Genomic DNA, 12010 nt, shown 5'->3' on the forward strand with positions numbered 1-12010 from the left:
TGTTGAAATCCTCACCCCTGAGGTGATGGTATTTAAAGTAGAGGTGATTAGACCACCAGGGCGGAGCCCTCATGAATGAGATTCAGTGCCTTATAAAAGAGGCGCTTACACTGTGTGGGGTTACAGTGAGAAGACTGAATCTATGAGGAAACAGGAGGTTGGACTTTCCAGACTCCAAACCTGGGAAATAAACGTCTGCTGTTTATGAGCCGCTCAGTCGATGGTGTTTTGTTACAGCAGCCCAAATGAACAAAGGCAAACCCTGACTCTCAGAAAAATGCCTGGCACCCAGCAGGTGCTCAATCAATAGACGCAGACAAATGAGCTTCAGTCTTCATCCACTTCGGATAAATTTTCTTTTATTTCCATACTCTTTTGTGACATGTGTGGCACAGGTATTCAATCTCATGGGGATGTTAAAACCCACAGTCGGAGGGTGTCCAGTGTGCTTAGGAAATGTGAGTTCGGGCACTCACAGGCCAAGCCTGGGGTCCGCGGGGAAGCTACTCCTCCAGGTCACCTGCCAAGTGGATGTGCTTCCTTGGGCAATGGGTGACCCTACCAGGACAAGGGGAACCAGCAGGGACTCGATGGCACCACACAGCAGCCACCTGTTCTGACAATGTGACACAGACCAACTAATGCCAGAGCCCAGGAGAAGCCACAGCAGAGCTGCCTGGGTTGGTGTCAGAGCAACAGGTGGAAGTGACTATGCCACCCCGGGCTGTCCTCCACCAGTGGCTACTGTGTCATTCTGGTAAAACTATGGTGCCATGAGACTCTGAAAAACCGAATCACTGCAGAGACAAACTCATAAAAATTAAAACCAATCCATAAAATTGTATCTAGAAACTCTGTCCCTGGTGCCAATAAGCGGCAAAGTCAACAAAGAGTAAAAACTAAAACTTCAACACATTATTAAAAAGCAAAAACTGGACTCAACTACAACCACTTCTGGTTAGTCCACTAGTGAGCCCAAAAGTGACTTAAAAGTAAAAATCATTATTAGCAATAGATTAATAATATAACTTCATTGAGAGGTCAACATTAAATGAATAGTTCATTAAAAGTTTTCTGCTTAAAAAGAAAAGGAAAGGCCCAAATAGCCATTTCAAGGCAGAGCAGGTGAAAGGCCTGGAACACTCCGGTGCACTCACTGCCGGCTGCTGAACAGGGAACCCAAGGCCAGCAGGATGGAGGGCGTGACTGAGGACTTGGAGGAGGTGGTGTACTGGATGAGATACTCCGGGTAGACCTGGTGTTTCTCAAAGATCACAAAGATGGATGGGTCAGACATGCTGTTCACGCAGCTATCATAGAAGGCATTGCTCCGGCCCTCCTTGGCCGGGGGGCGGACAAAGGAGGCATTGCCCCTGACGAACTCGCCCACCAGCACCCGGGCCAGGAACATTGTGTGGGTCTGCGTGTCGGATTTGCTGTAGTGGTGGGAATATGCAGCATCTCGGGCAAAGTAGCTCCCTGAAATGACACACAAGGGCTCAGCTGGGTGCCTGGTAGAGGGGCCCGCAGCCAGGGTGGGTCAGCCCACTCCGGACAGCGTCCTGGTGATGTGCAAAACCAGGGGCCTCTACTCTTCCACCCTGCATCTCCCTCCCTCCCTCCCTCTGTGCCATGTCTCCACTCTCCCTCATGAAGTCATATGCATCAGTGACACCAACACCCTTCTGAGTGGCAGCATCTGAGGAGTTACCAAACTGAGAGAGCAAACTCCTTTCAAGTTCCAGACCTGCCCCACAAAACCTAAAGGCCTCTGGACACGTCATTACTTAATCCCCAAAACCTCAGATTCCTCAGGCATAAAATGGGGCTGTTCAGCCCAACCTTACAGGATTGTCATGGAAAATGAATGAGATCCCATATATGGAGGCAGTCTGAAGACTCCAGCAGCCCAATGCATAGAATTATGAGCCTTGTCAAATGGAAATCTGAGTTGGAAGCTGTCACCTATACATTTTAATTCACAAGTCTACCACTGGCTGCTGTCCATCTTGACCCCATGCCATTGCTACCTCAGACGGGAACTGACTGATGGACCTGGAACATGGACTGCTGGGCAGAAAATGTTCTCAACCTGGTAAGCATACTGTGGTTACAGAAGATAATGTCCTGTTCTTGGGATGTGTTAAAGGGTGAAACGAGACAATATATGCCACCTACCTGAAAATGGTTCAGAAAGAGAGAGCGGGAGAGAGAGAGAGAGAAGTGGCAACATGTTAAAACCAATGAATCCAGGTAAAATGTACCCAAAGAGTTTTTCTTTACTATTATTATTCTAATTTGCTTGAATTTGGAATTATTTCCAAAGAAATAACATTTTAAAACTTTCTTTGGCAAGTTTAAAAATAAGAAGACAAGAAAACACTCAGATAACTCACAGGATAGCTAGAATACATGTTTACGTGAGTATCTCTGAGGGTTTCTGGTTTCTGTTCTAAGGAAATCAATAGTACAGGCACAGTCAGGGACTTGATCAGGGCTGGGAAGGTATCCCCTCTCCTCTCCCATCTCTGTCACCATCTTCCAGGGCCTCTGCTCCACAGGGAAGCAACACACCAGCCCAGGCAGGCCACCCTGCCCACGTCTGGGGTCAAATTCCTGGTCATGCCCAGAGAAGCAAGAGCAAGGAGGTGGCTGGTAGCCATGCCCAGGTACCACCACACACAGAGTTTGAACCTGCTCATTGGCTCAGGCTGGTCCCCTCATGCCCTCTCGCAGTCTGTTCCTACGCAGGGGCGAAGCAACACGGGTTCTGCTGGTGGAGACCAGTCATGCCTTACCCTTGCCATAGGAAGTGCCGTGAACACCACAGACCCGCCAGTCAAAGTTCTGCTGGCAGATGGCATCCACGAAAATGGCGCTGGTGCCATGGAACAGCTGCCGCTCGTCCACAGCCTTCCCTCCATTCTGCTTCTGCATCTGTCCTTTTTGCCTAGAATCACAGAAGAATGTGTGCTGGGGGAAGAGTGTGCCGGCCACCAAATACAGCCGGCCTGATACAAAACAACACATTTTTCCAAAATTCCAAAAGTGTCCTGAGACCAGGAGATGCAGGTCACAGGCTACCCAGACTAGGCCTGTGAGGCTCCAGCCACAAGTCAGGGTGTGGGAAAGAAGGGGGATCGTGGGAGCTGGGTGAAAACCCTCCCTCCGCAGCCCCAGACTGCAGCGGCTCCCTGGACTCCAAAAGCAGAGCAGCCTTTGGAAAATGGGCACCAATTTTCCCCAACCCCGCCCCCACCTTGCTCCTGGATGGAGTTGAGCCCTGGGATGCTGTAGGAGAGTTTTGAGGCTGCCAGTCAGTGGGTGCCCATCCTTCTCCTCTCTGTTCCCAGACTTCATCATTGTGCACAGAGTACAGACAACACTGCCCCAACCCCATGTGGGGACAAGTCAGCAAGACCCAGGCTGCCATGGTGACCTGTTGTAGGATTCCTCCCCACATAGACAAGTGAGTGGGTGTCCAAGGACAAGCCAGTCCTCATGCATGAACCTAAGACCCCCGCTCTCCAGCCACAGCCTTGTGTTCCTGGGGCTAAGGGTGTGGTGGGCTGTACCGACCCATCCCACTGGTCTCCGGGAAGGCAGAATGGAGAAGTGAGAGTGCTGGCTTTGCCAGTGCTCATGAACAGGATCAGGTGGTATGCTCCGGGAGGCCTCGGTGCCCTCATCTCTACAATGGGATGTGCTACCACACTGCCCTGGGGGAGTGGATGAAGGACAGCAGACACACAGCTCCCAGCACACGGCAGCCCTGTCGCTCTGCTTATCCTGGAAACCCGGGCCACATGTGGCAATCAGCCAGCAGTGTGAAGGGACAAAGCCACCAGCCCACCAGCAGCGAGCACCAACGCACCACTGGTAGACTTCCCAGAGGGCCAGGTTCTGTACCCGCTCAATCTTCTGAACAAAGTAGAAAGGCAGCGTGTGGTTAAAGAGGTTCCAGACCTTCTGATACTCTTCCGAGGAAGAACTAAGGGTGATCTTCTGCAAGGGGTAAATGTTTTTAATGCATTATCGTCAACAGAATATAAATCAGTCCCTTCCCAAGGCTTCTTGTAAACATTAGAACTGCAGAAGCACAAATGCCCAGACAGCAGCAACCACATTCCCACCTCCCCTGATGACATGATCTCTCCAGGCACAGGAGACAATCAGTCCTCATGAAACTTCGTTGATAGGTTCTTGGAAACTGCAATTTTAAGTAAAACAATAAACTGCATGCCATAGGAACTTAACTCTTATGTCAGTTAGCATATGGGAAATTGGTTTCATCAGACAGTATGTTGTTTCACTTTGAGTCAGTTTCCAAGAACCTATTGATGATGTTGAGGATTTACTATGTTTGTAAATTGTAGTCACTTTGCTCCTCATCACTATGAAACCAATCTAAAGGACAGACATGTAATGCTTAAGCCACCATCCTGGGTATCCCCTGGATGTCCCTGCTCTTTTATTTTTTGTCCCACACAGGCCAAAGACACAGGTTGGACTACATGGTCCAAGGACCACAGAGTTGTTGTCTAGACAAATGTGTTGAACCCCTTCAGGTTCTCAGCACTTCTTGCCTGCACTGTTGGCATCTGTATGTGCCTTGTACAAGCTCAGGAAGTCCTCCCAGGACAGGGACCATCATGTTGTAAAGCTGAGTAGCACAGTGCTCCACAGTCAGCCAGCCGGCAGACGTCACCCCAGGTGCCTCACGCAGACGGGCACCATCAGATGTGAGTCTGCGTACTCTCCTGCACTCAGCACAGCTCCCACTGGTCAGAGCCCCTCAACAAGCTGCCGAACTCACTGTCCATTCTCCTGTCTGCTAGTCGTGAATGTCTTCCCTCCTGACAGTAACCCCCCTCCAAATGTCCATCAGACTCAGGTCCTCCCGAGGCTTTTCCTTTTCTTGCTTAGTAAAATTGGTATTTATTGGTTAAGCCCAGCCCAAAAGCTCCTTATTTCTGCCCTTTCTAGCAAGTTTCACAGCTCATCCTCCTCCCTCCATAAGGCAACCGCTCCCCTCAGAGCCACAACCATCTCTTGGGCAGTGAAAAAACAAAACCCTCTGCAAAAAAAACAAAAACAAAAAGCCCACATCTGTCACTGCCCTCCTGCCCCAATTAGCCCCAGCCTTACAGCTTCTTCAGTGTTGAGGAATAGCAGAGTCTGTTCACACATACCCACCTCTACAGAACACGTTCCTGTTCAACCCCAGGCACATGTGTCCCCTACCTGAAAGCCTGGGTCTGGCAGGGCAGAGGAGTCCCAATAGTCTGGGATGCTCTTCGGGCCTGGAAACTTGGTATTGCTACAAAAATGTAAACAAAAACACGTAGACATTTTATTCTTACACAAAGCAAATCTACCATAGGTGGTCTCTGCTAGCCAATATCACCAGTCTTGAGTCTCAGCGTATCATATTTTAAGAGCAGGTAGAAGGCAAGGAAGAATGTTAACATAATACTCACAACATGAGAGCACTTTTATCTTTGCCTATGTAGCCAAACAGTCCTGAGAGATCTATTTCTCACCTGTGTCCCAACTACCACACAAAAGGGACAAAAGGGATGGAGTACATGGTTAAAAGAGTACACACAGGGCCATAAACCTTTATCCACAATTCTGAAATTCTAAGAGCTCTAAAGACATTATTTTAAGCCCTCAATGAGGTATAATTGACATTTTAAAACTTTTTTTATACAGCTCAGGAAAAGCAGGAGAAAAAATGAAATAAAACATTTTTTTAAAAACCTAAGTGACATCAAAACTCATTTGGCAGTAGAAATTTGACTGAAGTTAGTAAGAGGCCATTGTGGTCTGTATTTATCCTTCTTAAACTGACTATGCATATTCTTTACTGCAGAAATACTAATGTGCTAAGATATAAAGTGTCACGTGATACAAGCATCACATTATCTTTCTAAAAATAAATAAATAAAAGCGGTTCAAAAGACATATGGCTCAAGGGTTCAGGAACAAGGACTGTGAAACTATAATTACAAATCATTCCTATTAAATTTCAGAATACACTGTTCTTTCTAAATAGATCTACCTTCTGTTTCTGCTGGCATGAAACATATACCTTCATCCTGAGCCTCAAAGCACTCCCACAAATAACTTTCCTTGGAAAATGGCACAGCTCAAAAATAACTAAGCAAGGTCCTACCAGCAGCAAGAATCAGCCAAAAACAGACCCACAAAGACTTATGATGCTGAAATTATCAGACAGATTACAAAACAATTATTCCTCCTATGTTTAAAGAAAAAAAAAAGACAAACTTTAAAAACATATGTAAGGAACAGGAAACTATAAAAAGACCTGGAAGATCTTAAAAAGAACCAAATAGAACTTACAGAAATGATAAGTACAATCCTTAATAATAAAAGTGCAGTGGACAGGCTTAACAGCAGATTAGACCAGCTGGAGGGAGAATCAGTAAGCTGAAAGATACGTGAAATGCAATTGTCCAGAATGCGACCCACAGCAACAAGGAAATGGAAAATGCAGGAAGGAAGTTGAGACATGGAGAACAGTGAGAACTGGAATATGATCAGAACCTAAGTGAAGCTCTAGGAGAGGAGAGAGAAGACAGTGGAGGCAATTTTCAAAGAGAACTGACGAGACGCACCAATCCGCAGCTTAAGAAGTGCGAAGAATCTCAGCCATGATAAATAAAAAGCACATACCTAGACACACTTTAGTGAGGATGCATAACTCCAAGACAAACAGAAGTTCTTAAAGGTAGCCAAAGGAAAAAAGAGTGATTACTGCCAAAGCAGCACCTGTTAGACCAACAGGCAATTTCTCAAAAGCAACAATGGAAGCCAGAATACAGCAGAGTGGTCACCACCAATGATCCAAGAGAAAATCCCTACAACCCAAAATTCTATACCCAGTGAAAACTTCCTTCAAGAATGAGAGCAAAATAAATACATACTGGCTGGCTGCGGTGGCCCACACCTGTAATCCCAGCACTTTGGGAGGCCAAGGTGGGCACATCACTTGAGATCAGGAGTTCAAGACCAGCCTGACCAACATAATGTAACCCCATCTCCACCAAAAATATAAAAATTAGCCAGGCATGGTGGCGCACGCCAGTAGTCCAAGCTACTCAGGAGGCTGAGACAGGAGAATCACTTGAACTCAAGAGGCGGAGGTTGCAGTGAGCCAAGATCATGCCACTGCACTCTGGCCTGGGCGACAGAGTGTAACTCCATCTCAAAATAAATAAATATATACATACATATTCAGACACACCAAAAACAGAGTTTTCAACAAATCTTCACCGAAGGCAGGCTTGTCCATCTGCAGCCCGCAGGCTGCATGTGACCCAGGACAGCCTTGAATGCGGCCCAACACAAATCTGTAAACTTTCTTAAAACATTATGAGACTTTTTTGTGATTTTTTTTTTTTTTTTTAGCTCAGCTATCGTTTGTGTTAGTGTATTTTATGTGTGGCCCAATTCTTTTTCTTCTAATGTGGCCCGGGGAAGCCAAAAGATTGGACATCCCTGATCTAAGGTAATCTGAAAGGACAAAGTGGTAAAAATGTGAATACATTTAATGAAACTTTCAGAGTACAAAATAACAGTGCCTCTTGAGGTTTAAAAAAAGTTGAGAGGAAGGCAAATGGAAGAAAAGACAGGAAGACAAAGACAATGATTTACTTGTATGTAAGTGAAGAACATGTAGTTTCTACCATAGCCTTTAAAATACATATATACACAAAAAAAGGTAAGAAAAGAAAAAATAAGACCCAATCATATGAATGAAACATTTTCATGGAGGACGGGCAACATGGTGAGACCCTGTCTCTACAAAAAATAAAAAACACTAGCTGGGCATAGTGGGGCATGCCTGTGTGGTCCCAGCTACTTGGGAGGCTGAGGTGGGAGGACTGCTTGAGCCCGGGAGGTGGAAGGTGCAGTGAGCCATGATCACACCACTGCATTCCATCCTGGGTGACAGAGTGAGATCCTGTCTTGTAAGTAAATAAATAAATAAATAAATTTTACATGACATTCCTGTATTATAACTTCTGAATATGGGCATTACGTTTTATGACTCCATTAATTCTGTACATAGAAAAGTTGTTTCTGAAAGTGATCTACCCTCAGATTCCCAGTTGGCCATACAGGCCCAAGCAGACTTGCTGCTGCAGTTAATGACAACCAGCTGCTGGCACATGGGTCAGAGAGAAGAACTGAACTCTTCATCTGTGTGAACAGTGTGTGACACTCCGCTTACAGGAGACCCCAAATCACTCAGATCTTAGTCTGAATCACTTTTAGTTTGGACATTTGGCATCTTCTTGTGGCCCCCTGAAAACTAAATTAGAATGACAACAAGAGAGATCTACTCTCAGAAAGCAGAGACTTTCCCAAACCTTGTCTAAAGTAGGCTTTGTATAGGAAAAGAATAAAAAATGACTTCCAGAAATAGAAGGTTCATAATCAACCAAAACTCTAAATCCAGAATCAGAGACTGACACATTTAACTAAAATAATAAGAAATATATCTTTATGGTAAAATACTTCATAGGCAAAGTCAAAAGGCAAACAACAAACTAAGAGAAAATATTTGCCATTTATATAACAAAACGAGGGCAAATCTCCCTAACAGATAAAAGGTTCTTGATATTTAAGAAAAAATCAGAAAGTTGATAGAAAATGAATAAAAGACCAACAGTCCACAGAAAAAGAAGCAAAAATGGCACTTACATGTTAGAAATAATATTCAACCTCACTCCTAAGAGAAAGCAAACTCAAGTCCACTGACCCATCTTTTACCCCTAAGAACTGCAGAAGCTCAAGAGCCTGACAACTCACTCTGAGGCATCTCATGCATCCTAGTGGGTGTGCATAATGATTCAAGCCCATGGAAAGGAACTTGGCTGACTTTCTAGGACTCTGATCTAATAGGATACCTCCAAAATTTGTGGGTTTTTTTAATGAAAAAAAAAAATAGACACAGGGTCTCACTATGTTGCCCAGGTTGGTCTCAAACTCCTGGGCTCAAGTGATCCTTCCATCTTGGCCTCCCAAAGTGCTGGGATAATAGGTGTGCACCACTGCACCAGGCCATACCTCCAAAATTCGAAACAGCACATACATCAAATGGTTCATCACGGCATTATACTTTGTAATAGCAAAAAACTGAAAACAACACAAACATCCATGAAAAGGGGACATATTAAGTAAACTATGGTACATACATATTAAGGAGAACCAGGAAAGAAGAAACAGATTGAGGAAGTTAATGAACTGAAACAAAGTGATTATCAGGATCTATTTTTAAGTGAAAAAAAAAAAGGGTATAGAGCAGTATAGATAGCATGTTCCCTTTCATGCAAGAAGAGAAGAAAATACTTTCATATGTGTGTATGCAAATGCTTATTTTTGCAAAGAGAAACATAAAAAAGAAAAACCAGAAACTAATGTTACCCACAGTGGGAACAGGGCAGAGATAACAGGGAGGACATTACAGACCACAGAGAATACCATTTTATATAGGTTTGACTTTTAATCACGTAAAAGTTTTTTACACAGTCCAAAACAATAATAATAATTATTTTTGAGACAGGGTCTCACTCTGTCACCCAGGCTGGAGTGCAGTGGTGGGATCTCGGCACACTACAGCCTCGACCTCTCCGGGCTCAGACGTCCCTCCCATCTCAGCCTCCTGAGTAGCTGGGACTACAGGAGCACAGGCTGGTCTCAAACTCGTGGGCTCAAGCAATCTACCTGCCTCAGCCTCTCGAAGTGTTGGGATTACAGGTGTTGAGTCACTGCACCCAACACAAAAATAAATTTTAATTTAAAAAGGAAAAGTAAGGCACATTCCCAGGAAATTACTTTGTTAGGTCTGACTCACAAGGCAGTTTCGTGGACTGATAATACCTTTCTCCTCTATCTTGTACCAAACTCTTTTAAAAATGACCTTTGCATGCTTCACAAAACAAAAGAACCAAAAGAGACATTGTCAGTTCTCCATGAAATGGACACGAGCCAGACCTCTCCGGCCAACAGCAGGTGCAGCCAGCTACCAGCAACACTGCCTAAAATCCCAGCACTGGCTGTGGCAAGCCCAAACTGTATGGGCACTGTGGTCCCTCTCCACCATGCAGGCCACCTTCCTCCAATATGTGGCTGTGTGGTTTGGAGAACACTGACCCCTTCCTCTCAGTTCCACTCCCATCCCACCTCCCCAAGCCTAAAATAACACCAGTGGTTGAGATGGGGTTTGATCAGTGCAAAGCACAAGAATTTCCCCTCATCTGGTATAAGAGGTTTCTCTCCTTCCTTCTAGGGGTTCAAAGGCCACAGGCTAACCTGGTGGCTCCTGGTAGCCATCTTGGGACTGAAAGAAACTCACCCTGATGAAGCTCGCCCATTAGTGACTGCAATATCTGTCTTTAGAGTTTTGGTATTCTGTGATATTCAAATACTGAAATACATAGGTTTTTACTGGTGTAATTCCATCATTATTTCATTATTTCAACATTAAAAAAATTCAAGTCTATGACTCAATGATTCCATGGAAAAGACCAACGGATGGGTTGGCTTCAAGTCTAGACTCGCCTTCAGAGTCCGTCTTTTCCAGGGAATCATCGCGGATCACAACAGGCAGCCTTCTAATTATGCATCACAAAGCTTCGACCCACAGGATAATTCCCACTCTGGTCCAACTAGTAGAAGACAAATGATAAGAGTGCGAGAGCACCTAGCTGTACAAGCCAATGAGTGCCCGCATGCTGTCCGAGGCAGGTTTTCTGTCGCCGCTGCAGAGCACACCCCAGCTGATTACATCCTAAGCACCAAGCCCCCCCACTGCAACCTACCAGGTTTGCATGGTCGTCACATCCTGGGGAGACACATATTTGGGTCTGCGGCAAATCTTTTTAGTTGTGCCATAGACCAGGTTTTTCTGAATGAATGCTGGAAAAAAACATAACCAGTGAAAAAATATATATATACATATACATACACACAGGATGGCAATGTTTTATAAACACAAATTAGACAGATTTGAAAGCTTACCCAAATGTGTAAAGCCCAGAATCAGTCTGTTAAAAATAAGGCAATTTTACACATTTCAAATATTCATAAAGAAAACAGGTATCCTTAGGAGACTGGGTTTAATGAATAGAGGAATGATTAGTAATTGACATATCAATTATACATGAGTGCTTTTAAATTGTTCCTTCCAATCTTGTTTAAACCATTATTTCGCTTGGCAATTTTTCCCAGCTTGGATATTAAAAAAAGGCCTCAGCCCAGCCTGAGACCAAACTACCACATCTTGAGTTAGTGGGACTGAGAGTTAATGTAAGTTTTATGACTTTGTTTTAGTTAAACTATGGCAGTATTCATCAACCTTTCTAAACCAATAATATCTTTAATAAGCACATTTCTTGCTTCCCCACCCTCAAGAATCCCATATTCATCCTGAGGATTTGGGGTGGGGGAACTGGCCCCTCAAGTGGAAAAATAAATACCTAGAAGGGTTTGTCATGTCTTTGCCTGCCAAGAAAACCCTCTCAAGTCTTACTTCCTTTCTTTTTTATTTATTTATTTCATTTTTTTAAGAGATGGGGTCTTGCGCTTTGTTGCCCAAGTAGACCTTGAACTCACCGGCTCAAGTAATCCTCCCACCTCAGCCTCCCACGTAGCTGGAACTACAGGTGTGTGACACCATGCCCAGCTAATCTTATTTTCACTTACAAAACATTTTAATATTAAAAATTATAGATGTCCAAAATTAGCCTTACTGCACTTGAGCATAAACTGTATGGTTATCCAAGTGTGTGTCTCTTAGGTTGCAGCCGAGATGGTCACCATTCCTGGAGGTCCACCCACATTCTCATTCAGAGCCCAGGATCCAGATGCAGCAACCATGACCCCTTCTGTTACCCACCACTCAGCCGCCCAACAAGACCATTCTCACTGGCATATTTAAATGGGTGTTACTGGCCTACCGGCCCTCTGTGATGAATCT

The 12010-nt window shown here is 44.7% G+C and overlaps 1 protein-coding gene across 1 annotated transcript in view; it reads right to left on the reverse strand.

Annotated features, from left to right (window-relative positions):
* Nucleotides 1-337: 337 nt before the first annotated feature.
* Nucleotides 338-12010, reverse strand: part of PARP12 (poly (ADP-ribose) polymerase family, member 12) — a 38184-nt gene continuing 26511 nt past the window's right edge. The window contains exons 8-12 of the mRNA XM_011941564.1: nucleotides 10854-10950; nucleotides 5245-5320; nucleotides 3875-4005; nucleotides 2799-2950; nucleotides 338-1479 (exon numbers count right to left, since the gene is read on the reverse strand). Coding sequence (XP_011796954.1) covers nucleotides 1154-1479; nucleotides 2799-2950; nucleotides 3875-4005; nucleotides 5245-5320; nucleotides 10854-10950 — 782 coding nt within the window. The 3' untranslated portion in view covers nucleotides 338-1153. The remainder of the gene's footprint in view (nucleotides 1480-2798; nucleotides 2951-3874; nucleotides 4006-5244; nucleotides 5321-10853; nucleotides 10951-12010) is intronic.

The sequence above is a fragment of the Colobus angolensis genome, unplaced genomic scaffold, assembly GCF_000951035.1.
Source record: "Colobus angolensis palliatus isolate OR3802 unplaced genomic scaffold, Cang.pa_1.0 Scaffold2, whole genome shotgun sequence".
Taxonomy (NCBI): Eukaryota; Metazoa; Chordata; class Mammalia; order Primates; family Cercopithecidae; genus Colobus; species Colobus angolensis.